At 44.1% G+C, this 27,447-nt stretch overlaps 3 protein-coding genes across 6 annotated transcripts in view; 2 read left to right on the top strand and 1 right to left on the bottom strand.

The window, feature by feature from the left end:
- veph1 (ventricular zone expressed PH domain-containing 1) overlaps positions 1-4,266 on the bottom strand; it is a 69,452-nt gene extending 65,186 nt beyond the window's left edge. The window contains exon 1 of the mRNA XM_072392723.1: positions 4,124-4,266. The gene's annotated coding sequence lies outside the window, so the exon portion shown is untranslated. The remainder of the gene's footprint in view (positions 1-4,123) is intronic.
- A 1,560-nt stretch (positions 4,267-5,826) lies between these two features.
- On the top strand, positions 5,827-12,783 carry LOC140314492 (lysosomal amino acid transporter 1 homolog). The gene is made up of 8 exons (XM_072392714.1): positions 5,827-5,966; positions 6,397-6,641; positions 6,733-6,862; positions 7,110-7,197; positions 9,224-9,333; positions 9,460-9,561; positions 10,575-10,760; positions 10,956-12,783. Exons 2-8 carry the CDS (start codon positions 6,439-6,441, stop codon positions 11,070-11,072), a joined length of 936 nt encoding a protein of 311 aa, XP_072248815.1. The 5' UTR covers positions 5,827-5,966; positions 6,397-6,438; the 3' UTR covers positions 11,073-12,783.
- Positions 12,784-14,108: 1,325 nt separating this feature from the next.
- golim4a (golgi integral membrane protein 4a) lies at positions 14,109-27,036 on the top strand. Of its 4 annotated transcripts, none has more exons than XM_072392710.1 (16): positions 14,109-14,781; positions 19,646-19,720; positions 19,836-19,885; positions 20,106-20,159; positions 20,408-20,558; positions 20,886-20,968; positions 21,092-21,175; positions 22,551-22,766; positions 22,876-23,169; positions 23,416-23,654; positions 23,952-24,028; positions 24,324-24,394; positions 24,663-24,872; positions 25,007-25,072; positions 25,225-25,326; positions 25,933-27,036. In XM_072392710.1, exons 1-16 carry the CDS (start codon positions 14,595-14,597, stop codon positions 26,074-26,076), a joined length of 2,103 nt encoding a protein of 700 aa, XP_072248811.1. In that variant the 5' UTR covers positions 14,109-14,594; the 3' UTR covers positions 26,077-27,036. The 4 variants fall into 4 exon arrangements, with proteins under 4 accessions (XP_072248811.1, XP_072248814.1, XP_072248812.1 ...); XM_072392713.1 differs by having other exon boundaries at positions 25,225-25,333; positions 25,939-27,036; XM_072392711.1 differs by lacking the exon at positions 20,106-20,159.
- Positions 27,037-27,447: the final 411 nt, after the last annotated feature.

Raw genomic sequence — 27,447 nt, 5'->3', positions numbered from 1 at the left:
GTGCACATGTTAGTCTGACTGAAATCATATGAAATCAAAGCTCTCAAGTTTGAGCTGGCACACACAAATTATTCGACTGGGGATCAAAACACTTCTCCATGCACACACTCAACTAAACTTAAATGGGCATCGGCCCCTATTCCAAAGTTACACCTTCATGCATCTTTTGTGAAAGCAGCAAAGTGTACAGCCGAATTCCCAATAAAGCTTCTCTCATTCCCATTTTTTTCTCCTTCCTCCGTTAACTGGCTATAAATGTCAGAAACTGTGACCAAAAATCAGCACATTAAGACCATGTATGTAGCTTAAAGCATTTCAAGACCGTTACTCTGCTCTCATAAAACCCTGACGTTAGAAGTGAAGCACCATCTGAAAAAGAATCCCGATTCAAGTGACTTAAAGACGACGTCTATGCAGTGAATTCGGCTATACTTGCATGTACGATATGTCCCACTGAGAGGGTTAAATGCAGTCTTGAAGATTTTTATATAGTCCACAGTGGTGCAGCTTCACACTTTGGTGAATAACTTTATTTCACTCCCGCAGTTATAAGAACTGTACCCACTTATTTTTCCATCATCCGAGAGTTTACAGACTGTAAAATCTTTTCCCAAGAAGGCAGAGACAGCCTGTCTCTTCCTCTCACTGGTCAGTACTAGTTCCCATCATTTGGATGAGTTTCCAAAGTTCGTACATGACACTCTGGGTCCACGCAGGAAGACAGCGGTCCAATTAAATGGCCAAGTCGAGTTGTGGGCACAACTTGACTCAACTGTGCATGTAACCGTGATGAATATATACACCCCCAACAGGCCATTTTTCTCCAAATAGATCTACTGACAAATCCAACTTTGGGTTGTTCACTTCTGATACAATTGTGTAGCTTTAATATTTATTGTACCAATGATGTTGAATGAGCGTACTTGTGTTGCGATTCAAAGTGCACACTGACAACAGTGCCGAGACTAACAGTCACACTCGGAGCAGAGTCAGCGGTGGGCCGGCTGACCTTGGGCTGTCCCGCCAACAATCAAGAGGCTCCAATGAGTGGAGTTGCCTAAAGACAAATTATATTTCGCCGTCACAAACAAAACAGCCGCCGAAAAAGACAAATACGCGCAGGATTGATTCAACTGATCTGATCACCTTTCGGCAGGTGACTGGATGAACCATCTATGCTTCCGAAGCGATATGATGTCATGACAGACGGAAAAAAAGTTTACTTTGGTGCTTACTTTGCAATGGTAAATTCCATTGCAACGAGTTCTCTTTGACAAAAATAATAATAATAGATTACTTTCTTACACTTGAAATAATTCAATATCAAGTCGTTTGACCCATATTATTGCCCCCATTCTGTTCTCAGCGCAAACCCACCTTCCATATTAATAACATAATTCAAGTCTGGCTAAGTTGGTAGTTATTCTACAACTGGGCCAATCAGTTATGTAACTGATGCCTTGAATTTCATGAATAAGTAAGATGAATAAGTCACAGAGAAGACACTCCCTAAAGAAGTCTTTGGAAATAGGTCCACACTGCCGGAGAGTTAAGACTTGAAAGATAGACCCCCGAGGTTTAGCGTTGTGTGTAAGAGTATTGTATTGCGTGTGTGTGTGTGTACGTGTTTACTTGTGTGAGAGAGAGGGAAAGTTCTCCATAATTTATGCCTTGCAGTAATGCAGCTGCGGAGCAAAGACAGGGAATAACATTATGACAAGAGCTGAAGAAAATAGCTACTGTAAATCATGCAAAATGACAAAGATGGAGGAAACAATGAGACAAGAAATCTGGAGGGACAGGGAGAGAAAACAGAGGAAGAGGAGAGGACACGGGAGCAAATATCTCAGCTTCTCCACTGAGAGCAGGCAGCGATGGCTCAAAAAGGGAAAGCAGAACCAGACAACAGGAACACTTCATGCGACACATGTAGATGTCACAACATCTAAAGTAGAAAGTGTCGATATGCCACCAAAAGAAGTAACAATATGATCAGAAACACAAACAATGACACCCGCTCGCTATTAATCTGCTCACACAGCTCGGTCCATGAAATATAATATGCAAAAACTAGAATGCAGGTTGATGCTGGCATATAGGATACCATGCATCTCTAGCAAATCCCCTGATTATTTTTCAGGGTTAACACTGCAGTTCTTATATCACTTATCTATGTCTAGAAAAAAACCGGGCTGTCCAGCCCAAATCACCTGCCTCGGAAAAACACAGCAGAGCCACACTATGTCGAATGAGGCCTCTGCCATTTTGTTTTTTAAACGAAACTCAAAAGGCAAACAGAAGGGTAAAATAGCAGTGCTACTGTGACTTATACTTCTCAGGCTCTCAGCTTTAACTAAGACTGCTCATACATAAATATCTTTTGGGACTGACCACGCTGGTTCTAAAGTTGGAACTAATCTGACAACCATAAAAGGAGGTAGGGAAAAAATGATCATTTGAAGGAGAAGATCCACTTTTACAGCTCTCCAAAGACCGATGTGGAAAGAGTTCATTCCTCTCTTTTTGTGCGTTTGTGGTCATATGTGTGGGTGTAGATGTGTGTGTACCTGATTTCTCTGCAGGCGCAAACTGTGTTAAATGGCAGTGAATCAAATTCAAAGTGTTAGAATAGAGAACGATGGTGGTGTGTGTGTGTGTGTGTGGGGGGGGGGGGGGGGGGGGGGGGGGGGCTGTCTTTTTTTCATGCTTTGACTCTGCCGCGCTTTGAGACTCCTAACGGCTGAGAGGATTTCCATGGCAGAGAAGAGAACCAACTGCTGGTTGGAAAAGAGCTAAACCGCCACACTCAGCCAACTAGCATTCACACACATTTTCAAAAACCATTCATTATTCATTACACTCCCCACTGGCCTGCAGTCTAAACTCAGAGTCGGAACGGAAACATGTTCTGGTCCCAGCATATGACTATGACCCAGGAGTATTAACTGATTAAAGGAATACGTTCAGTGCAGAATATTTTAGAACCCCGCAGTGCTTACAGATACCCTTGGTGCTTGTTTAAAGGATTAGAAATCTTTTAATAACCTGAATCCTGCACTCCATCTAGATTTCCCGCTTCCTGAGTGAGTAAATGGAACGAAGAGCAGATCTCAGGACTGAATCCCAGCTTTCATCATATGAGGAGCATGGTTCAAATCCACTAAGTTGTGTCCTAAAATCATAAAAGGATATGTACAGGTGCAGGAACACAACACAGTTCTGTTTTGAGATAGTATGCCCAACCTTTGTGACACCAAAATACCCGATATGGCTTCCACATTGGATTTTGCAGGAATATTGGAAATGAATGAAATCAAAAATGAATCAAGATGCTGACAACATTTCCAAAGTGCACATGCAAGGGGAATTCTACACAGGCTTTATAGAATTAATGCACTCTCTTCCAGGGACATCAACAAGTCTGTGACCTTGAAGAGTCCCCACCATCCCCACCTTCCCCTTTCCCTCCTCACTCAACCACCCCAAGATGTAGTCGCACACATTGTTTGGAGCAACAGTAGATTTCGATTTGAACTGAGCTCTGAGAGAAGATATGCACAGAGGGAATGTTAGCAATGCGACTGAACTTGACTGTCAAGCTCCCAGAACACATTCCACTCTATTTACACTGAGACACCAAGAGAGTGCGTGCGTGCGTGCACGTGCGAGTGAGGTAGAGGTGTAAATTAGTAGATTAAGATGTCAAAATGCGCCCAGAAAAACGCAAAAGGCCTACTGTACACTTTAATGCGCTGTGTATGTGTGTGTGTGTGTGCATTTGTGCGTTTGCACCGCACCTTATCAATAATTGGCAAGTATTTAACCTTGTCCACCCAACAAATAATTGACATCAGCTCACAAAAACACCCCCCAACACACTGCGCTCCCCCTGTCTCTCTGTCTACATCTTCAAACCAGCAACTAGCAGGTGCACCAACAGACTGTCGCTTAGATGCTTTGACTATTTATTTCACTTCGTCCACTCAACTTTCCCGACATCAAGAAATGCTGGAGGCATTCCTGCATTTTCCCCGGCAGCACTCATGTATCTAATGACAGTATCCCAGATCACAAAACCCGGACCTGCTTTATTTCTCAACAACAGCGGCGACGGACAGCTTACCTGCTTCATGCAGGAGATCGAGGGCGCACAGACAGTGAACGTGGCGCTCCCCTCAGTGCCTTCAAACCATGCTCCAAATGGGCACAAAACAACACCTTTCACCATTGAACGGCTTCGGATTCCCCGACAGAGCAGTCCTTGTAGTCGTGCCCGTCAGCCAGCCTCGGATAGCGCGCCATCGTGCGGCTAACTGGAGCGCGCCACGCAACAGGTGGAAGGTGGGAGCGAGGACAGGTGGGGATGCTGCGTTCAAGAAACCTCACTATGTAGAAATGTAAGCGTGTAAACGTTGAATTACAGGACCCGGCTTATTTGGCCCAGGAACTTTTGCAACTGAGTCAAAAGACCCGGAAATATCTGGGTTGCAGGCACGATAAACCAAGGAAATGCCAAGGAAAGGAGCTCCAATGCTTCCTTAATTATCTCCTTTAGCATAGGATAGACCGGACCATCCTTTCTGAGAGAAAGGTCATTCTGTCCCACATAATTGCTTGCGGTCGCTATATTTTTAACATTTTTTTTCTATAAATATTTTTCTGTCCTTTTTCAGTTCCGAACTTTATAATGAAGCAATGTCTATATAAATGTGATAGGAATGACATAATTCCCATGCGACAACGTGACGAAATTGCAACAAACACAGTATCGAAAGCACCTTGCGTGGACTATTTATTGAACTTCTGCCGTTTCAGCGCTGCAGACCTACATCGCAGCTTAATGTAAATGTGGTCGAATTATCATCCCAGAAAGGTTCTCTTTTCCTAAACCCTTAAAAGTTTCCACTGTCCATGATGTCAAGGGCGAAAGCGCTTAGGAAAGGACGTTAGGAGGCCTTTTTTTCAATACTCAACCGGAATCATAGACGAAATTATTTTGCAACAAGAACAACTGTTGTGTTCATATTCGATTTAGCGAATCTTCAGTCTCTCTTGGTTTATGGTCCCCATAAACAGACACACGAATAAGGATACACGTTTTACATTTCTAAGAAAGTACTCCAAACGTCATTCTGTGATCCCTAATTACAGTAAATACGTGGCACCATAGAGAGAAAATTAAGCGAGGTTTAATGGTTTTATAGCTATACTCCAAAAATCAGGCATTTCGAATCTTTTCTCTCAAATCAGACATTTTACTTATTGTTTACTTGAGTGCCACAGTGAGACTACTGGGCACAAATATGAAGGAATGTAGATGAAGTTAATGAGCCTAATACCTAATACTTGATCTGAATCAATACTGAGTTTGCTCTTAATGGAAATCTGAACTGACTGTTTTTTTTCTATCAAAGAGGTTTGTTCATGCATCTATTTGTACAACCCTGCTACTGTTCTGTTACTGTTACATATCAGTAGATGGCAGTATTTGCCCTGCGATCCCACCAACTAAAGTGAAGCTGGACAATACATGTTGTGTTTCCGGTGTGTCAATATAATGCCAATGGCACAACCAATGTAGCTTTCAAGATAAAAGGTTATTATTCACCAAAATAAATATTTCTTTGTGCCAAATCCTACTTGGACCCATCATTACTGTATTACATTTGGTCATTGATATGTATAAATTAGATATAGTTATTAGGGTTTGTATTGACGCTGTATTGACTTCAAAGTAATCGAGAGTTTTGTTTCTTTTTATTTGGCAAGGACATTATTTTGAATTGATACCGGATGTGACGTCCTCACTAGAACTTATAACTTCAGGGACCACCGTCGATGGACAGTATTAATGGTTAGCTAGTTTCTTCTTTTATTAGTCAAACCGCTTACAGAAATGTGCGACAACTGGAAAGTTTACTCACAGAGCCATATACAGTCTTCAGTGTGCAAGTTAATTTTATCAGGTGAGAATTTACTCAAGCTTTTTTTTTGTTGAGGGGGTGGGTGTTAGCATCATTTCATCTATGCAAATTAGCTTTAACAGTAACATTGTCCACATAAAAACTGAAAGTGGCTCTCAGGGCTCTTTTATTTATGTCAAAACAGAGAGTGCTAACTATGCAAATATTGCAGATAAATAAAGGACTTCCTGCAAAAAAAAAAAAAAAAGATATTGCTGTTAGCTGACTGTTCTCTTAATTTGTGTATTTGTTGACGTGGGGGTTGGTGGGGTCTATATTTTCTTTGTCAGCCTCGTGAGGTGACGGAGGTCCTCAATCTTTCATTTACTTATTTACGGTGGATACGTAAAGGTGTAACGTCTGCTTTTGTCAAGTTTGGGTTTGTCTTAACCCCAATGAAAGAAACCCCAATGAATTGATTTTGAATGTGTAGGTGTGGTCCAATCTTTCACTGGTACCGTACCAGTTCCTCCCCATGGCAACGGCGCGCTTCCCTGGGAAGAGTGTGGGCTTGGCCGCCGCCAACAGAACCGCGCCAGCACCGGGCAGACCTCCGTGTGTTAATGGGACCCCGTGGATCCTTTACCTGCTGGAGGAGTGTGTGGACAATATGTGGGAGTACTCCAGCGTGGTGATAGGACTCGTATCCATGTTTTGCTTTCTGCTGTCCACTTTGCCGTAAGTTGTGATTGATTGATGTCACAGTCTCGTGGAAATATTTGTGATTTATGTTGAAGTGGCTTTATTCACCCCTTTTATCTACCCGTAGGCAGGTCTATGAGGCCTACCGGAACGGTAAAGTGGAGGAAGCCATGTCTTTTGGGTTTCTTTTGTTCCTCTTCAGTGGTGATTTGACCAGCTTTGCAGGCTGCTACCTCACCAGCCAGCTTCCTATTCAGGTGAGCTCTCACCACCCAGTCTTGCTCATTTTCAGCTGTTTATTAATAGCTTTAGTCTAGATTAAAATCGATTGATGTTAGAGTCACAGAACAACAAGGCTATAATCTAAGTTTCAGGAACTCTACAGTATCTGAACACATCTGCATTATAGCTTCTAAAGTGTATAACGTACATACATTTCTATAAGCAGCTTGTAAGTCGCTTTTTTTTTCTTTCTTTCTGTCTCACCTCATGCTCCTCTCTCAGGTCATCACAGTGGTGTTTTACATCTTCACAGACGTGATCCTCATCTCCCAGTTCCTCTACTACAAGATTAAAAACCGCTCCAGCAGAAGTAAGCCCTGACATTTACTCAGCATTTACGTGAGCCGTCACGTGTTGTGTTCCAGTCTGTGGTGACAAGAGTTGTCACACTTACAAAAACTATAGTTGGTTAGAGTATTTTTCTGAATAAAGTCAAATGGAGTGCTCTTGGTTTGGCACAGTTAAGGGGATTTTTAGAAGATATTTTTCCCTCAGAAGTTAAGAACATTCAGGGCAGACCAGGGTGACGAGGCGGCTCTAGTTGTGCAGCTTCCTCAAAGGGAGCACTCAGTGTGGCAGGAAAGACAAAAGCTGGAGATGAAATACGTTTACCTGTTTTTTTACGAGACCTGCTTCAGAAGACACCCTGTAAACAAACATCAAGTGTATTGTTGAAACTGTACAAAGGTAGAGAGCTCCGTTTAGATTCCTTTTTTATTCGGCCGCTACAAGCTTGCCTTACCCACCGCATACGTGTATCGTGTTGACCACAAACCCAACACAGCTCAGTCACATCTTTGCCTGTCAACTGCAGATAATCAGACCTCCGTTGTAACAAGCATGCGACTGAGAAGAAAAACACAAACCAACCTGTTCCCTTCATAAGTTTAGACTACTTCCATCTTGAAATATTCACCACCTCCCCCTTTAAAGTCACGGTTCTGAACTTTAACAAGAAACAAGTTTTTTTTGAGGCCGAACAAAACCAATCAAACGTTCGTGTGAACTGATGAAATACGAGAAGCGCACAAGTGGGACGGTTCCACGCACAGGAGTTTTTAAGTCGAGCGTGTCCGATGCTACAACTCTGTGAACGATGTGAGAAAACATTTAAGACCGGAGATTATTGTGCATGAGCCCATAGTCGGTTACTTGAATGATGATTTTTGTCAGAAGCTGCTTTGTTGGACCGGTTGAGTCTAGTTGTGCATTTATATGTGGAATGATTTGGTCCTCAGCTGTGTTATCTGGCTGTGTTTGCCCGGTTTTGAGAGATTCCGTGTTGTACGATTTCAGTCGGACTAATGCTATATATATCTAGCTGAGTGGGATGTGATAAAATCCCAGCAGAACCCCTGATGTGGGTCTCACTGACATGAAGTTAAGAAAAATAAGGATTTATTTGAATGAACTATAATCAGAATTCAAATCAAGGGGAAGGCAATGCAGAAATGGGCATGTGAGCTCAGTTTATGGGTGTTTGCAGCCTTTAAGCCATCGTTTTTACAGTCAATCGAGACAACACGATTAAGCTCATGTACCACATGAGTGTAACGCTCTGGTTATTACACTCAAGATGATTGAAAAGGATAACAAGGAGACAGAAGCGCTTCCTGTTGTTGACTCAGGAGCTTTTCTTTGACCGACATAACACAAAAGAGTGAAAACAAGAAATTAGACACTGTCTTTTTTACTGTTATAAGACAATCTGTCGCATATGTTGACTGTAATTGTTAAAACTGGCAAACTAAACCTGTGAACAAAACTGCTGATAAGTGACAAAGAGACAATGTTGATTCCAGACTTTCTGTTAACGAACATCTTTATTGATGGGCCTTATTTATGAATAAAGATGTATGCTGACTGATGGAGATCAGAAAGTCACTGTATGTAGGTACCAAATGACATATTAGGCTTCTTTAGAAATGTTTATCTACCAAGAAGCATCGATTGCATTTGTTTTATTTAGACTATTAAATGTTTCCTCCAAGAAACTATGATTAAAGTAGCAAAACGTTGATGTGTCATCTCTTCTTAACTGTCAGTTACAAAATTGATATTGTTTTGAGGATCCAGTAAGATCCAGATCTCACATGTGGACCTCCACAGATGGGATCAGCATAACTGATATTCGATGAGTCAACAGACCAAGCACCCGCTGACTTCAGAGATCACAGATTCAATGTTGGCTCTTATGTGCTGTAAGCACATACCTACCCACTGATGTGGTATCATACATGAACTTGTCCAGGACTGCTCTGAATGTACAGCACATGTTTTGTTTTTGCGGCCTTTGTTAGAGGCTGCCTTTAAGTTTCTGTGTGTTTGCCTTCTAGAAATGCCTCTGTTGAGGTGGATGTGTTTAACATGGTGCGGTGTTGCAACATCAGCTCTCCTGGCTTTAACCAAATTCATCATAGACAACAGCACAACTTTAGACCCCCAGGTAGGCTAAACTGAAACATCCATTTACTTTTGACAGAGGATTGTGATCCTTCTGCTTCTTGTGTTGGTGCAACATTGACCCATTCAGCTCTGCTTTCCCTACCTCTCTTGTTTTTGTCTTTTCTAGAGCACAGCCACTTCCCAGTCGGTGGAAATAATTGGCTATGTATGCGGTTACTTGGCATCTGTGTTCTACCTCTGCTCCCGTTTTCCACAGCTCTACAAAAACGTAAGCAACAATGCGTTTGACCCTGTCTTAATGGAAAGCTGAGCATATTATAGGTTTATCAGTTCTAAACGGGGATTGAGTGTGCGTGTGTTTGTAGAGGGAGGTGAGATTTCAGTGTTTGTGTAAATGGTATGTGTGTCCAAATGAAAACCAGGCATTGAGGACAATGATGCTGTTGTGCTGAAGAAACATACTGGCTCGAATGCAGCTATTAATCACCAGAGGGGACGGTCTCTGTGGGCTGCCAGTGCCAGAGACATTTCTGGGCACAAAACATAGGCTCGCTGTTTATAGTAAATCATTAACATCAGATATGCCGTGTGCATTTTTTTTCATTTATTTATCTTTTCCAGAGTTTTTTGGACGTGTTTTATCTTCAAACACAAAATCCAAATAACTTTTACCATGTAATTTCTCTTTTAAGGTCCAGCATTACAATAAAAATCAGTAGAACAACTATAAGTGTTATTTTCTGTAAGATTTCCCTCAGTGCTGTCTGGGTTCAGCTCTGGGAAGAATCTAAAGGGCATTCACAGTCATGTTGCCGAGCACACTGTTGACAACAGAACAAAGTGAGTAGCCAGAGTATAAAACCCCATTGTTGAGTCAAGGTTAAAAATGCTGCCATGGTTTCATGATATCAGGTGGATGCTGTCTCTCCTCGGCTTTTATATGAGAAAGTTGTGATGAGCGCAGCGAGTCTTTGTATCTCGGGTGCAAATGCTTCCCACAGTCTGTGTTGTTAGTGGAATTAATCCAATGTTGGTCATCATCTCTTCAGGGAATTTGTTGGCGGCAATAGAAATGACTTAACCTAACCACCCTCGTCCTTTAATGTTGTTGAGGCTCTCTGAAGTGAAAGCAGATAAATGTAAGTGAAACAGAAACCTGCCGTGTGGTTAACACTGTGCTAAAGGAAGGATATAATACCCGGTAACACAATAACTGATACGGCAAGCCCAGAGCAGGTCGTCCAGTGCTTGTCTGTTAATTCAGTATCTATTCCCCTGTAGTTCCAGCGCCAGTCTACAGAAGGCACTTCCTACCTTTTGTTTGTCCTGGCCATGATGGGGAATGGAACATACGGGTTAAGCGTCATACTGGTCCTCCCTGCCCTGAGGGGCTCAAAACAAAACTTCATCATCAAACATCTGGCCTGGCTGGTGGGCAGCCTGGGTGTCCTCGTACTGGACTTTTTTGTATCCTTTGCATTGTGTTGAATCAACAGCTCCAAGCAAAAACTGCGTGGCGATGTAGTAAAATGATATGACTGTTCAACAGTATAGTTCTTCTGAATACTTGATTATACTACTGTTATACACATACAGTGTGATTAAAACAATGTTGAATGCTGACTGAATTCTCTTTGTCGATATAAACCTTGACCGTAACAGGTGACCGTCCAGTTCGTCATGTACAGGAAGAACGTCTCTGCTAAAGGCAGATCACAGCTCTCTGTCCCGGAGGTGGAACCTCTTCTGTGTGAGGAAGAGGAGCTGTCCGTGTTATAGAACACACTGCTGAGTCTACGGTTCGTTTTTCATCAAACTGACTTCTCGGAGGTCACCGAACAGCGTCAAGAGTCACTTCAGGAACATTGTAGAAGGTTCCAGCTGCCCTGGTGTCCTAACAGGAGGCTATTTAGGTGTGCCTTTATTGTCTGATATTACTGCTGTGGGAGGACAAACACGCTGACACACTCCTCCGGCTCAGAGTGCTAATTATCCAGATTGGATATGGTTTATATACTCTATAACACTGGAAATGTAATAAGTTGCCACTTTAGAAGCATCTCTGCTGTTTGTCTCCAGGCAGTCTTGACAAAAGTCTAATTCTGGTTATGCAAACTTATTTCTGAAGCATTTTGGTTTTGGGTGGAATAACTATTTTTATATGCCACTGGAGACCTGCACACCCAGAGGAGGAAGTCTGACACAAGATGTATCGTCATAGATACAAGCCTCACAGAAGAGCTGAAGTGCCTGTTAGATTTACACCTTTTTGACAGAGTAAACGCTGCCGTCGAAGCCTGCGATGGTACACGAAGATGCATGGTTGTATACATGGAGTTTCTCATTTACTGTCACAGAATGCCAACTTGATGTTAACACAGTGAAACATTGGTTTTTTTTTTTGGTTTTTTTGCAATCTTTTATACATTAGTTACTGTGGTTTGCAGGGAATTATCTCAAGCAAAACGTTAGATAATAAGTCTTTATTTAACCCATTGGAACAGGTATACTGTCACATTGCTGGATAATGTTTGATTTAAAGTATCCTTAAAGATGTTATTTGTCTCATTTCTATGTAAAATGTGTGTTGCATGTTCAGTTTTAATTTTTTCTCAGCTCTTTGTTGTCCTTAAAGGACACTTTGTTCCATTTTAAGCTCGAACCAGTGTTAGTAAACTGTTAAAACCACGCATGTGCATTTAATAGCTTTATTATTTATGGGATTCCTAAACTAAGGATTTGTTTGAGGGATTTATTTTTCTCTTATTTGCACTGCCTCATTATGAGCTACCTCTTTTTAAGTATTCCGCGCTGCTTAACGCTCAGTTTTATACATTTCGTAGTAACGCCATTCAGGTAGTTTGTAGTAGAGCCGCTTAATAAAGATTTTCTTTCTTAAATCAAGCGAGATTGTAAATCCCACAACTGACTTTATAAGGTGGCCTTCAGCAGAATGAAGTCCCTGGAGGCAAAAACAACACAAAAGTTTATGCTGTTTTGAGTACAGACATCCTTTGTAGTGAAGACTCTGAGTCAACAGTGCACTACAGTGATTATTATCACAACACAATCTGGGTTTTTTTCACCCCCGGTACATAGTCACATAACCTTTCACGACACCATATAAAATGCAATTAACTACCAAATAGTGAGAAGCGTAGGATCTCCACCATAGAAGACATACATGTTCATTTATGTGTCCTCAGAATGCTCCAACAATAGGAGTAGAAATTGAGAAGTATGTGTCGACATACTTTTTGATTACTTTTAGAGTACATGAGCCTGTAAATACTTCAGTTTATGCACAAAATGTACACATTTATACATATATATCATAGACTATAGAACATTGTATTTTTAAGAGGGGTTATTTTATATAAGCACAATGTTAAGTGTACACGACCAGTCACATCTCTGACCTCACAGTCCATGTGTGTCACATCTTCTTATTAGAAATGTGTGTATGTTGTACAAAAATGTGAATAAACTTCAGTTTACCTCCATGCGGAATATATGTCGTTCTTGTATTGATGAGAATGCTAAACGTAGCTGTTGTTAAGACAACAACAGTTAGAGTCTGTAGTTGCTCGACATGAGGAGAAGCTGTGCCAGGGAAAGTCGAGGAAGCTAATGAGGCTTAAAAACAAGAATGAAACCATTAGAGACAATCCTAGGATTACCAAAATCAGCTGCCTGGAACGTCTTTAATAAGAAAGGATGGACGAGCTCTGTGATCGCAAAGTGACTAGCAGGCCAAGGAAGGTGACCGAAGAATCCTCAGACACCTGTCCAACAGATCAGAAACAGTCTTCAGGAGGCCGGTGTGTCTGTCAGAGACGACTGTCCACAGAAGACTTACAGAGGCTGCACTGAGAGATGCACAACACTAGACCAGATAAAAAAAAAGAGTCCCTAAAGGAGCCTGCAGAATACTGGGGAAAGGTGTTTATGGACAGACGAGACCAAGATGAATCTGTATCGGAGTGATGGAAAGAGGAAAGGGTGGAGACGAAAAGGGACTGCCCAAAATCTGAGGTACAACAGCTCATCTGTTAAACACGGTGGTGGGGGTGTTATGGTTTGGGCATGCGTGGCTGCCTCAGCTACATTTATGTTATCTTCGTTGATGATGGAACTGCTGCACAATGAATTCTGAGGTGGACAGAAACATCCGATCGGCTCAAGTCCCAGAAAATGCCTTCAAACCCGCTGGACGAACATAATGATCCCAAAGAGCCTGCTGATTCAGCACCAGAGTTTCTCAAAGCTAAAGGAAAATGGCAGAGCAACGCCAGCGTAGATACTCAGTACCTGGTGGTGTCTATCAGTTGTTGACCTCAAGCAGTCAGTGCATGTAAGGGATATGCAACCAAGTACTGCACATCACTGATTTCACGTACCTAAAGTGCACTGGCCTGACAGGGAATGTGTCTAAAAGGTGCTGTTATGTTTTGGAATAATGTGACTTTGTCCCAAACATCATAAAGTTGGCAACTAGAATATTGTTTAAGGGTATTTAAGAAGTATAAATATGAAATGTGACTTGAAGAAGAAACGAATCCCACAAAAGCAAATTGAATTCGTTCCAGTTGGCAGTTTGAATCATGGGGTCGTGTCATATCATATGATGAGACCTTTGATGGATGTTCGCTGATCCAACTGCATGTGACTGTACAGGTGAAACTACAAGTCTCCGATCCCCGACCCTGCCGTGCCGCCTTCCTTTTGATCGAGCTCTACGGTGACCAATTGATAACATGTATGAGGGCGGGATGACGAAAATGAGTGACTTTTTGGAGGAGGGACTTCCTTCGGAGTTGCAGTTGGATGGCAGGCTGCCGTCGCTCGGTTGACACGTAACTGAAATTAAAGGTGTTTCGGAGGCCTCGTCTCGGACGTCAATGTTTTTTTTTTTTATACATGTAGAACTTTTTCGCAAGCTTGTTTAAAATTGCATTGGAAACGTTAAACGCCCGGAGGAGGCGAGGAAGAGGTAGCGGGGAAGCGCCAGCTTCGATTGGTTTTTGCTCTCCAAAACAAGGCAGAAGCAGGACTTTTGACTTGGAAGTCAAGCGAAAATCTGAGCGGCTTCTTTGAAGTCGCAGGCGAGAGCCGAGGGGCGAACGTGGCTACGTCGAAATAATGCACGGGGGAGCGAATGTTAGCAGCTAACTCGTACTTTCTGCGTGGAAAAATGCTCGGGGAGTGAGGGGAGCGGGGGGTAAAAAGTTGAGTCGGAAGTTTCGTGCGGCGGGGACGGGGCTTTCTTGCGCAGAGAGCGGGGAGGGGTGCGGGTCTAACATGGGAAACGGGGTGTGCTCCCGGAGGCAGCGGAGGATCTTCCAGTGTCTCCTGCTGGTCACCGTGGTCTGCGGGATGATGTACGGCGGGATGATATCGTACGAAATGCACAAACAGCTCAAGAGGACCGAGGCGATGGCACTGAAGTACCAGCAACATCAGGAGTCTCTCTCGGCGCAGCTCCAAGGTAAACACGGTGACGGCGGGGACGTGATTGAACGTCTCGAGTTCACAACTGACAAGAGGCGAGCTGTGGGTTCCCCTCTGGTTGAGGAAACTCCGCCAACAAAACCAGAAAAAATTTATCGATTCCCTGGTGGTTGGAAACAAACCTTTACGTATTTGAAATTAATAGTTTAAGTCTTAAACCAGCCCAGTGGTAAATTAATTTCAGTTCGGCTAACTGACTGCTGTCGAAACGTCAGAGAAAGTTTGAAAAAAAAACAAGACAAACGGTCATGTTTTTGGAAACGCCACGTCGATATTCACAGAGTTGTGTGTTTCCTGACTTTTGTTTTTGTGTGTGTGTGTGTTCAGTTAATTCGATGGCAAACCACTGGGAATTGTTGCCACACGACCAGTACCATCACAACTGTGCTCCAGTTTGAGCCTTCTGGGGGTGACCGTGTTGAAATCGACCCATTTCTGGTGCTTGGGTTAAATGTTTGAGCAAATCTGTTCGGTCCACTGTCTTGACACAGGCTGTCCACGAAGTGACCTGACTGGAATGCAACAACACTGTAGCCTATCTGTCTTTAACCCGAGTCAGAGTCACCAGTGAGCTCTGTCGGTTTTTGCGGGTCTCACCTGTAAAAGTGAGATTAGAACCCTCGTTTCCCAGAGTTTTCTGAGCTTTTAAGAGTGACTGGAGCCACACTGACATATGGTTGCCGTCGCCATGTCTTCAGGCTCACTTTAACGGTACATCTGTCGGTCATGAGGTCATTCAGGACAGGGTGGGGAAGCACAGTTGCTGTGATTAATTTTCTATCACAGCAACCTGATGAGGCTCAGTGGTGCACGTGGGACGTCAGGGTGGGATGGACGTCATGTTTTCACTTTATAGTGAACACGATCCCTCAAAAGCAACACAGAGACAGAGGCCACATGTCTCAAGATAATAGGTACTCAGTATACCAGGTGATCTCATTTGATCTTGCAGAACTGTTACTTATTAATTAATTAGATTTTTTTGTTCTTTTGAGCACAGTAACCCACGAGCAAAAGATGGTAAAGCCGTTACGGATGGGCTCTTTTGACCTGCATCTTTGCCGTGCTGCATATATGTGTGTGTTGAAGACGGCGTGTTTCGTCGTCGGTTCTTGGAGAAAGGCAGCCCGAGTGCCTCTGGTGGAGTCTTTAAATGGGTTAGCCAGCAGGGTGCTGCTCCACAGTGATGATGTGAATGGTTCTGCATTCAAGAGGTTGCCCGCTGGTGGATGTCTGAATGCCTTTTTACGGTGTCAGCGGCAGGGAGCAGGACAAATCCTAAAGCTGGTTTATTTGGCTGATATCCCACCATTACCCACGGATTCTGCCGGAAATGAACCATCTTCGAATTTATCAGAAAAACGGCTTTCTGCAGAGCAGCAATCTTCTAGCAGTCTAATGCCATGTTAACTTTATCCAGAGTATTACATTTCCTTTCGACACTTTAGGTTTCTTTCTACAGTTTTGCATAAAGGCTTGGAATGATTTGTTATTTACAGTTTGTGTCTCTTTTTGAAACAGTGTAGTGCAAAAGCCTTCATCCCTTCACAACATCATAAAGTGATTTTGACTGGTTGTGCGATATTTTTAGGAAATGGTAAGAATTGGCTCATTTTGCTGGGTTTCTCAAGGTTTGTGTCCACACAAGTGGCTTTTGACGTTTAGCCCTTAAACGCATCTAACAAGGCGTCGCGTTGACGACCGCAAGGGCTGTGATTGGTCCGCTCAAAACGCAATTTCTGGCAGTTGCTTTTTGTGTCTTTCTTCCTACACCACCATTTTTAAAGTTCTTGTGGACCAATAGGTAAACAATGGACCATGCAGAAGAAAGACCACGTCACAAAACGTACAGACCACCTCCGCAAATGTCTCCTCTGTTGCCTGCTCTTCAACATTTGCAATACAAGCATTTGCTCTTCAATATTGATGAGCTCCACCTGCAAATATAGCTGCTCCACCTCGGATGCCATTGTTTTCTGTTGTTAACTGTAACTGGAAGAAAAAGCAAGGATTCAGCTATAACCCCTGAAACTACACAAACACACAGCCACACCCCCTGGTGGCATGGTGGTGAATTGCAGAGCAACGCAGAACTTCAAATGCTCAATGACGCTGTCGACGTGACGCTAAAGCATAAACTAGGCTTAACTCAGGAAGTGATCATTAAACGCAGCCTTTAATCCAGCTTTACCCTGCAGATGTACCGTGGCGCTTCCCTTACCTGTCCCATCAGGTAAGGTCTAAAGGGGTTGTAGGCCTGTGTTTTTGGTCACCGAGTTAAAATAACAATAGGCTTCACTGATGCTAAGGCAGCGCAGGTCGGCTCTTATTGACCTACATATATTCTGGCCCTTTTAAAGTCAGTGTCAAACAACTGTCTCCTATTTCAAGTGTACAAAGCTGCAGTAAAGCCGACGTATACAGAGACAGATTGGCTACATAGTGTCACCCTTTCAGTAAGATGTTTGGTTTTTTGTTGTATTGGTTTTCTTTTTTCTTTTTTTTCTTTTTTAGCTCTGTGCAGCTCAGCTTCTGAACCACACCCATAGTTGTCTTTGTTAAACGATGGATCATTCAGTCCATCACAAGGCCCGGGCCACTTCATGTACCCATAGCCGGCTGTTGATTGCTCTTCTGCCCTATATTTAGAGGTTGGCCATAGCTTGGGGGTTTGTGAGCTCAGCCGTATTGATTTGCTGTTACCCTCTGTAACCACATGCTGGCACTTGTTAGCAATTTTAAAAAGGATCAGCTGACAAATGTGTCACTGTGCTCTCACACCTATTCACTCCCTGGCAAACCTCATTGTTTCTTGATTCTCCTTTTTTCTTTTTCCAACTTTAATCAGACACACTAAACTACTAAAGTTAGATCAGCTGCTTTGGTGGTACCAGGAGTAAGAAGCTAATCTGCTCACACCCGGTTGCTGGGAGTCTCGAAAAAATCCCCAAATCTCTCCCCCCTTCAGATTCCATCTTGAATCTTTAAATGTTTAAGGGAGTTTGTTGCATGTTTCCCTGCTTTTTCTGCAAGTTCACTGGTTATGAGTTGGTTTTTTTTTGTGTGTGTGTGTGTTTCTTTTGTTTACATGAAAAAAAGGAGACACCAATGTCCAATTTCAGAATGTCCAATTTAAAAAAAAATAAGGAAAAAAAATAAATTCAACTAGTTTGCACGTGATCAGTCTGTGATGCAGGGCTTTGAGGTCGCTGTGCGGCCTATGCTTACCACTTCCTGATCGAAAGAAAGTGGCCACAGTTGCCACAAGAACGTGACGTTTGAAACCTATGGGCCTATGCTTTGCCCCCCCCCCCCCCCCCCTCCCTTTACCTGTAGCTGTTAAGAGAAAGTTTCAGATGTGCGTAACCAAAAGTCCAGCTATGTTGCTGCTGTAGAAAAAAACTCAGGAACATTTTCTTTACACTGCAGCGATACTGCAGCTGTGGAATAAAACATGCTGGTTTATGAATTAGAATATTCCAAAGAAAAGAATGTTTTAACTGTGCAAAATGAAAACGTGTCCGTGTGCCGCCTCACCACTTTGCATTGAATCCCACTTCCTTTTAAATTGAACAGGGTTTTGCATTCAGGAAGGTGGCAGCACGCCTGAAGACGTCACCGACCCGTTGACATCATGAGCCAAATTTGATCCGTGCCATCTCTTCCACACTTTAAAGCGTCAGGCCAGCAGAAGTTCTCCACTACAAAGAGGTCTCTTGTTGTTGACGTGTAGGTCCGCTCGAGCCAAAGTTAGATCGTTTTAATGGTCTGTGGGGGAAAATGATCAGATAGTATGGCAGATGTAAAATGGATCAGTGTGTTGGCGAGAGCTGTTTGAAGCCTCGCTCACTTTCTGCACAGAGTGCTGAAAAAAAGGAGGGGAAGAGAACACAAACTGCTTGTGTAAACAGAATTGGGGAAAGAAGAACGCGAGGAGTCGGTGAAAAGCTATCTCTCTGCACATTTTCAGCCCCAGTTTCACATCGAATGAATTATTGTGTCAGTCTGACCAAAGCTGGACCTTTGAAACGCGTGTAATCATGTTGTCCTCGCTGATGCGGTCCAAGATCTAATCTTAACAAATCCAACCCGGATGATTTGGTTTGGAGACAAATGACTCGTGCTTGTCAACGCTCAGCAACTCTCAACCAGTTCCAAGTGCTTTACACATGCTCCCCGGTTTCAGTCCGTTACACTGCAGAAGCTGCGGACCACGAGGCGTGGCCACGAAGGGATAGTGCACGTGCTTTTGCCAAAACAGTGCAAATGAATACAGTCGAAAGTGGGAGACAAGAAAGTCGTCATTCGTTTCTTACGTCAGATGGCTAAATGTGCCAGAACCTGTCTGAAGGCTCGCCCCGTTATTCATTTGCCACTGTTCCGTAACATTGTTTATTAGGGTAAATGATTCCAAGTCTGTACTAAAAGACTCTCCGACAATGAGCCACTTCATCATGTTGTCCCTGCTGCGGGAGGAAGAGCCCGGCCGCCTGCTGCAGACCAAACCAGAGCCCCTCGCAGACAGCTCCTCCATCAGCAGAAAGTTGTGGTATTCCCACGAGGAGAGAATTCTCTGACATCAAGTCTGAAGCAAATATGGCACTTGGCTGTCAGATGAACCGTAAGGTGCCCGCCCTCTTTCTCCGCCTGCCTCGCTGAAACTCAGCGTCTCCCCGAGCCGGTTGTGTGTGTGTGTATGCGTACACTTTGTGTTGCAGCTCTGCGTTTGGTGCTTCTCCCACCTGGTCCAAATGGGAGCTGCGAGCACAGACTAAATCTCCGTGCTCAGCCCTTTATTTACGCACTCTCTTCCTCTCCACGTGTTTTTTTTCTATGTTCAGTGGTGTATGAGCATCGCTCCCGGCTGGAAAAGTCTCTTCAGAGGGAGAGGTCGGAGCATAAAAAGGCCAAAGAAGGTGAGTTTTTAAAAAAGGTTCTCATTGGAACACATGTTGCACAACATCAGTGCATCGTAATCATTATTATTATGAGTTGGCTTCAGTGAAAATGAACCTCACCTTTGTTTTCCAGATTATCTGGTTTATAAGCTGGAGTCACAGCAAACGCTGAACAAGGAGAAGGTATGTGTTCGGGCTTTGATTCGGTGGCCAACATGGTTTTTTTTCTACATGCAACAGCTTGTTACAGGTTTTTAAGGTGATGCAAAAGTATTTGTGTTTTTCTTGGGGGGCACTGTCTGTCGCCACCGTCTGTTGCTGCAGTAACGATATGCCTGGAATACAGAGATGGTGTTTTTGTTTTTGCGGGGTTTTTAGAACTTTGGTTCTTGTGTTCAAACAGCAAGACTCCAACGGCAAGCTCAACTCTTTACAAGTGCAACATCAGATGTTAAAGGTATGGATAAGCATGTCGGCACACTAGTAGATAAACTCACTCTCACCCAATAGGTTCCTTTTCCTCTTTTTGTGAACACACACATTCCACCCTACTTACCCTGTTTCTTCCTGTCATGCAGACTTGCAAGTTAACCCTGATCTTACCACATTTCCTTCCTCTCTTTGGCTTTTAAATGTCCAATTAGTGTGTGTGTGTGTGTGAAGAGAGGAGGCCGTATGTTGACCACAGCTTTTCTTTTCTGTCAGAATCAGCATGAAGAGCTAAAGAGGCAGTACTACGAGCTGCAGGATCAGCACCAAATGCAGGGCGACGACCACAGCCGCCTGCTGGACGAACACAGGGACCGTTACAGCAAACTGCAGCAAGCCAAAGAGGGCGAAATAACCCAGCTCAAAGGTAGCGGTGCCCGCAAAATGCACTCTTCTTCCGACCACTGTTGGACATAAAGTTTTCCTCCAAACGCCAGTGTTTCCCCCTCTGAGTTATTGTTGTAGCAAGTCATAAGAGCAGTCCATTTTTGAATAGCTGATTGATGCTATTAATTATTAAATCTTGTATTTGTTGCATTTTTTTGGACACTCGAATAGACCCACAACATAAAACTGAGCCGTTCTCATTGTTTTAGAATGTGTCTTGGAAGAATATTGTTCTTGTTTCATGGTTTCTTTTTTTGTTGTTCAAAGTGCAAGTGATCCATTAATGTGTGTCTGCTGTCAATGACAGACAGTGTATATAACCTAAGAGAGGAAAATAAGCAACTGAGGAAAGCCCACCACGACATCCACACTCAGCTCCAGGATACACTGGTGAGAAATGACTCCAACTGGGTTTTAACTTGTCTTTTTGAAAGAAACCCTGGGGGCAAAAAAAAAATCTTCAATGCACCCCCCCCCGCGCATGAACGGCTCACTTCTGTTGTGTGTGTGCAGGTCCAGCATCAGGACCTGAAGGCAGCCCACGAGCAGCTCGCACTGACACTGGAGGACCACAAGAGTGCGCTGGCTGTGGCTCAGGTGAGAGAGCGACACCCAGATACAGTTGTGTTGTTTGCCTTGGCCACAGAATGGAACAGCTGATTGATCCAGAGTGTGTGTGACATCAAGACATTAACATCCTCTGTTGAAAGGGGGGAGAGTGATCGCAGAGGTGCTGCTGGGTTTTTGCTTAATTAGATTAGATGTCAGCCTCTCTTCTCGAGAATGACCTTTAAAAATGCTTGAATGGCTTATTGAATATAAAGTGCCCTGTTGGTTTAATTTCTGTCCGCAGTGATGGATATTCACTCGCTCGGCTCTCTTTTCCTCTTGCTTTTTCCATCTTCCTGCGTTTGCTAATTGGTTTTAAAGCTCGTCCCGCTGTCCGACGGTGCCTCTGAACACACACACACACACACTCTTTGCTTCACTTCAGCGGGTTCGGTTTAGTCATGGCTGTCAGAGCGGTACGTCTAAAACACACTGCAGCCAGTCAGCCTGAAAGCTATAATGGAGAGACTGAGGCAAAAAGGAACAACGCGACAGGGGAGGAATTTAGGAAGAATTTTTAGAATTCTTCACACTGGCCTGCTCAGAAAGTGTGTGTGTGTGTGTGTGTGTGTGTAGATAATGGCCTGTTTTGCTTTGCGTTGTTTTGCTTTGCTGGCCAAAACTAAATGATCCGTTTAACAGTGGAAATAAAGAAGTGTCCAAATCGCACATTTAACAGCATTCAGTTTTTTTTGTTTGTTTTTGTTTTCAGAGCTGAGATATAAAACCTCAGCATTTTTATTTTTTTTGTTTTGTATCGGGTCAAATGTTCAGCACCATCTTCTTTTAGAAAACTGTTCTGTTTTTTAGTCAAATTATTTATTTATTTTTTCCCAAATCCAGCTGTGTTACGCTGAGTTTTGCAGAGCTCTGTGTCGGTGCACCTCTGCTGACTAGAAGCACAAACTTTGGAAAGCCGGGAAAATGGCAAACCTGCAACCGACTTCTGCTGGGTAGCGTAAAAACACCAGTTTTGAGGGACAGGAAGGGACAGACCTGAAGCTTTGGAACGGAATTCACCTCCGCTTTGTTCACTGTCGCTGCAGAAATGAACACAAAGGACGAGCGGGAGGTTGTCTGTGAATGACTCATCCTTTGTGCCTGGGCTGAGCTCTTTTTTTTTGTCCACTCAGTTATAAGAATGTCTCCACATGCCTGCACTGGCCTTTTTGGGCGCATCACCCAGGAATCATGTCGCCAGCAGGTGGAAACAGAACCATATCCCCAGAGTGGCACATATTATCCAGATTATAGGGATTATCTGCAATTGTGATGCAAGAAAGGCACTGCTAATAAGCTCATGCGGTAACACATGAAGTTTATGTATCCTGAAGGACGACTTATTGTATTTTCTACGCTTTAGGCGCAGGTGGATGAATACAAGCAAATCAGGGAGTCCCTGAACAGGGTGCCCAACCAGGCCCAGCTGGAGCAGAAAGCTGATCCTCAGCAGCTGCAGGCAGCCACCAAAACACCCGAGTCCCCTGTCCATGAAGCCCAGCCAGTGAGATTGGAGCAGCCTCAAAAGGAGAATCATCTTCAGGACAATCACCAAGCTCACTGGGACACTGAGTCCAGAGTAATTACAAATGTTTGTGGGAGTGATTGTTAGGTTAATCTACAAGAGACAGCCGTTCTAAGTGCCGAAACACAAGGTCCTCATTATTTCTCTGGTGCTTTCCTTTCAGTTGGAGCACCAGGACAAGGAGCAGGCGCACGCCCGTTCAGAGTTGGACTCTCACCCCACTGTGTCCCAGCGCACCTTGTCCGAGAGGGAGGAGGACGGCGATGGAGAGGCGGAGAGGAGGAGGGAGCTGGCAGAGGAGGAGATGGCCCAAGCGGGACAGCCTCAGAAGCTGGAGGAGGACCCGGACCAGCCACAGGATGAGCAGCTGGAGGAGGAGGAGGAGGAGGAGGAGGAGAGGGAGCAGGAGCAACCAGACGAGAACGCCTTAGACCGACAGAAGCGCCATCCACAGCCGGTCAGGACCGGTTTACGCCTCCCCGTCTTACTTAGTCAGGCTTTAGAGCGACTCCAAATGTGTCTACGTGCATATGGTTTTTCAGAATAAATGTGTCCTAGTTACAACTCAAATCAAACATCTGAAATCTCAGTGGAACTGGAATACAGCCTGTGTGTTACTTCTTTAGATAATGACACAGTATGTGTTCTCCATTTTTATTTATGTAAGTTTCTTCTTCTTTTCCATCGCTTTGCAACCTCTCAGGAGGCCCAGGTGCAGCATGGGAAGTCGGCGTACGAGCAGCAGCAGGAGCAGCAGCGCCTGGAGGCTCAGAGGGCTGAGCAGCGCCGGCAGATCCAGATGCAGCAGGAGGCCCTGCAGGCCCAGAGAGAGCGGGTCCTTAAGGAGAGGGAGCAGCGTCTGAAGGAGGAGCAGAAGAGGGAGGAGCTGCAGCACAAGGAGGCCGACAGGCGGGAGCAGCTGCTGAGACAGGAACATCTAAGGTTAGAGTTTAAATCTGACATGGTTTCAACCTCGTTTTTGCTGCATAAGCTCAAAAGCCGCATGAAAACAGAGAATCCGCTTCTGGTAGACAGTGGCTTTTGGTAATTTTCTTTTCTCAGTAAGACCGGCATTTAATCAGATATTATATCAGTCATGTCATCTGTGGTGACGGGTCAAGTGGCAGATGTGTAAATGCTTTTGATTGTTTCTCAACACGAATGAATGAATGAGTTTGGCAGCTTACGCAGCAGAGGCTGTTGCCTTTGGTAACGACCATTTAATGTTGTTTTCATCAGGAAGAGGACAGAGTATGAGAACATGGACAATGATGTTGTTCAAGGGGGGGAAGACCATCACACTGAGGATAAAGAAGGTGAGACAAAAGCATCCTTTGATCCTGCCAAGCTCATTTTCACATTCAGACCCCAAATACTGAATAAAGCAAAGAGACGATCTTCAATCTCATCCATTTTAAAGGCTTAAATTGATTATTTCCATGGGGAAATCATTCCAACTCAGTCATTTTAATGGGCAGAGAAACTTCTTCAGGGGTTTAATAGATGCCTGGAGATTTCATCGCATCAAAGCTGAAATGTAGCGTACAGTGTGTGGGGGGGGGAATAGCTGATGGTTGGTGTAAGTGACTTCTTTACGTGTTTTGTTAACAGAGGGAGATGTTCATATGCTGCAGGAGGAGGAGGACAAACAGGAAGTGGATCACAGAGTGTCACCACATCAGGTTGCTTTAGCTATCCATCCTGTTCAGTCCATCTGTTGAAATGTTTCCTCAACATCTGTCTGTCCCCGCAGCTCATTGGCTGTCACAGCGGTCGTGTCACACATCCATTCAGCAGATTTTTCAAATTTAAGCCTCTTTCCCAGCACTTGTCCCACATTTCCCGCACCGCATATTTTCCAGTTCCTTTTCACTCTTGCCGCTAATTTTCCACCTCTTCCTTAATCTCCCGATATCCATCTCATTTTGCCACAAATCTCCTCGTCTCCAGGGGGCTGTTGACGCTGAGGTGGACCCCGAGAACGACCCCAACAACCAAGGCGAGGACGAGTTTGAGGAGGCCGAGGACGACCAACTGGCGCACGGGGCTGCCAGAGAGGAAGAAGAGGTGGAAGAGGAGGAAGAGGAGCCGGCAGCGGCAGCACAGCACGTCAAAACTCATCCGGGCCCCGAACAGCCTGCTGAGGAGGAGGAACTTGTGGTGAGTAAGGGGACAGAGTGTTGCAGGTTGGGCTTGATAAGGAGAGGGAGTGCAAGCTGAATACATGCAAACACACGAACAGGCCCGGCATGGTAGGAAGACACTCAGCCTGCGTGTGATCTGTGTGCTTTCAGCTGGCTGGAAACCCAGATCAACAGGAAGACGCACTGGATGACCAGTACCAGGAAGAAGTGGACGAGGTAACGGGTGCTCAGACTAAGCTGTAATAACAGACAACTCTGAAATATTTCAAAATGTGGAAAGCTTGAAAAGGGTCCGAAAACTTTTTTTACAGCGGACAACGCACCTGCTTTTAATCAAGTATATTTTTCTGATTCTTGTTGCTCCGAAGGCCCAGGAGGACATAGCCGGTGGGCCGAAGAGAGAGGAGGAAGAAGAGGAGGGAGTTGAGGAGGAGGAAGAGGATCCGTACAATGAAGAGAATGTCGAACAGGTGGGTTCTGGGAGGCAGGAGACTTAGTAAAAAGGAAGGATTTACAGCAGTAGGAGATTTGCAGTCACCTCACTTATTAGCTGTCTAAGATCGAACATCTAGTGTCAGATTGGGGGAAGTGTGCCCCTGTCTTCCAGTCTGGGCAGTTTTGATCACCATCTAAAAAGAAATGTAAAAAAAAAAACACAATTTCTGGTCCATGGCTGGAGCGTCCGTTTTGAATCACATGGCTCCTTCCTGCCAACATCTCACTAAGTAAGAAAACATGTCAAAATGACTTTTTCTGGCTTAAATTCCCTGCACTGGTGTGTTCGCCTGTGTGTGCTGTGTCCCGGTAACTCGAGCCCAGTCAGAGCGGGTCGAGGTAAATGAGGGCAGTCAGGTGTTGAGTCAGTCAGGGTGTCGGGTTTTCACCTGGGCCTGGTTTATTCATTTTGTCCTTAAAGGAGGCCGATGTGAATGGAGTTTATTCAAGGACCTCTGTTCTTGGTTACACATTGGCCCCCGAAAGTGTGACGTATTGCAGTTCACAATTCTCAAGCCTCGCTTCTGACCTTACGGGACAACACTTGCATCATGCTGTGTGCTTGTCGTTTTGATTTCCAGGACGACGCAAAAAAACAGGAAGGACCAAGAAAGGAGGGGAATCGCCAAACCGGAGCAAAGGACAATGAGGAGGAAAATTACGAGGAGGCGGAGGAGGATACAGCCGGTGGAAACAAGGGAACCAATCGGAGGGCAGAAATGTAGGGTTAACGAACATCAGCTGCAGTGCCTTTTTGGCTGCCCGTAGAGCCACCCGGTGCCGCGTTTCTGTTAGTTCCTCAAGGAATAAAACCAGCCATCCATTCAGAATTCCGTTGAGGGAAAATCTGGAGTTTATGTCTGGAAGATGGGAATGCAAACACTGTACACTGTGGAAATGGACACAATTTGTAGCAAGTAAACAGCATATATATATATAAGTATATACTGTATATGTTTAAAAAAATTTGATTTGCTTTTCTGTCCACTCGCATGTCTGCCTGATTGCCTACCTGGTTCAGAGAATGTATTTTTTACCGATGTGCTGTCTTTGATTATGTGTAAAGAGAGCAAAGACCAATTTTGTTATTTTGATGTTGTTGGGGCACTGCTGTATGTTTCGTGCGGGCAGTTTTTGTTTAGCTGAGCGTTTCAATCAACCGTGACATTTCTATTATTTATTGCTGACGATAACAACTGACAATCACAAACGGTGCAACACTTCTGCCCTCCCCGCCACCTCAATGGAAGTAGTTTGACATCGATGGCTTTAACCAACTTTTTGAGGCCGCGGAGCATTTTCACTGGACGTCTCCATCGGCGGCAGTCAAAAACAGACCTTTTTAGTGGATCTTTCCTGTGCTTAGTGTCACTCTTGACGCGTGCCTTTCCACTCCGGGAAACCTCCGTTTGATCTCAGTTCTTTTACATTGAGAAACTGGGTTCAATGGGCCGGAGGCGACATGAGCATGCCATATAATTGGGACTATTTTAAGTCTGCTGCTGGTGTGAATTAAATTCACCAGGCCTATGCAGTTTGCTGCAGCATCTTTAGCTTACTGTACAATGTACAGTCAAATGTTTGTACATTTGTATTCTTGTGTCATTGGACACAAAAGGAGGGATTTTGATTGTTTTGTCATCTGGACTGTGTGTTCAATAAAGAGCTCAAAGACTTTCAGATAATTACCATTGTGCTGTCTAACTCTGTACTGGAAGGTGATGGGAATCGATCACCGGTCGAGTCTTGGGGGAGTTACAATCCCATAAGACGTCTGTGTATACACTGCTCCAAAAAAAGAATAAAAGGGAACACTAAAATAACACTTTCTAGATCTCAATGAATGAAATGTTCCAGTTGAAAATCGTTATTCATTTCATAGTGGAATGCGTTGAGAACAGAATAAGATAAAAATGATCAATGTAAATCAAAATGATCCCATGGAGGTCTGGATTTGGAATCATCTGGATTAAAGCATCAGTCACCTCCTGGACAGTCTGTGGTGTTGGTGGATGGAACGAGACATGATGTCTCAGATGTGCTCGATTGGATGCAGGCCAGTCCATAGCATCAGTGCCTTCATCATGCTGACACTC

This window comes from Leuresthes tenuis, unplaced genomic scaffold, assembly GCF_036924035.1.
Source record: "Leuresthes tenuis unplaced genomic scaffold, fLeuTen1.0.hap1 SCAF_9, whole genome shotgun sequence".
In the NCBI taxonomy this organism is placed as follows: domain Eukaryota; kingdom Metazoa; phylum Chordata; class Actinopteri; order Atheriniformes; family Atherinopsidae; genus Leuresthes; species Leuresthes tenuis.
The sequence above is the reverse complement of the archived record's forward strand: the minus strand, read 5'-3'. Positions and strand labels throughout refer to the sequence as shown.

Excerpts from the sequence above, each read along its gene's own strand:
- LOC140314492 (XM_072392714.1), top strand. The coding sequence starts at position 6,439 with ATGGCAACGGCGCGCTTCCCTGGGAAGAGTGTGGGCTTGGCCGCCGCC. Across the intron at positions 9,334-9,459 it reads GCACAACTTTAGACCCCCAG|AGCACAGCCACTTCCCAGTC; the intron begins GTAGGCTAAACT and ends TGTCTTTTCTAG. Across the intron at positions 9,562-10,574 it reads TTCCACAGCTCTACAAAAAC|TTCCAGCGCCAGTCTACAGA; the intron begins GTAAGCAACAAT and ends ATTCCCCTGTAG.
- golim4a (XM_072392710.1), top strand. The coding sequence starts at position 14,595 with ATGGGAAACGGGGTGTGCTCCCGGAGGCAGCGGAGGATCTTCCAGTGT. Across the intron at positions 20,559-20,885 it reads CGAAATAACCCAGCTCAAAG|ACAGTGTATATAACCTAAGA; the intron begins GTAGCGGTGCCC and ends TGTCAATGACAG. Across the intron at positions 24,873-25,006 it reads CTGAGGAGGAGGAACTTGTG|CTGGCTGGAAACCCAGATCA; the intron begins GTGAGTAAGGGG and ends GTGTGCTTTCAG.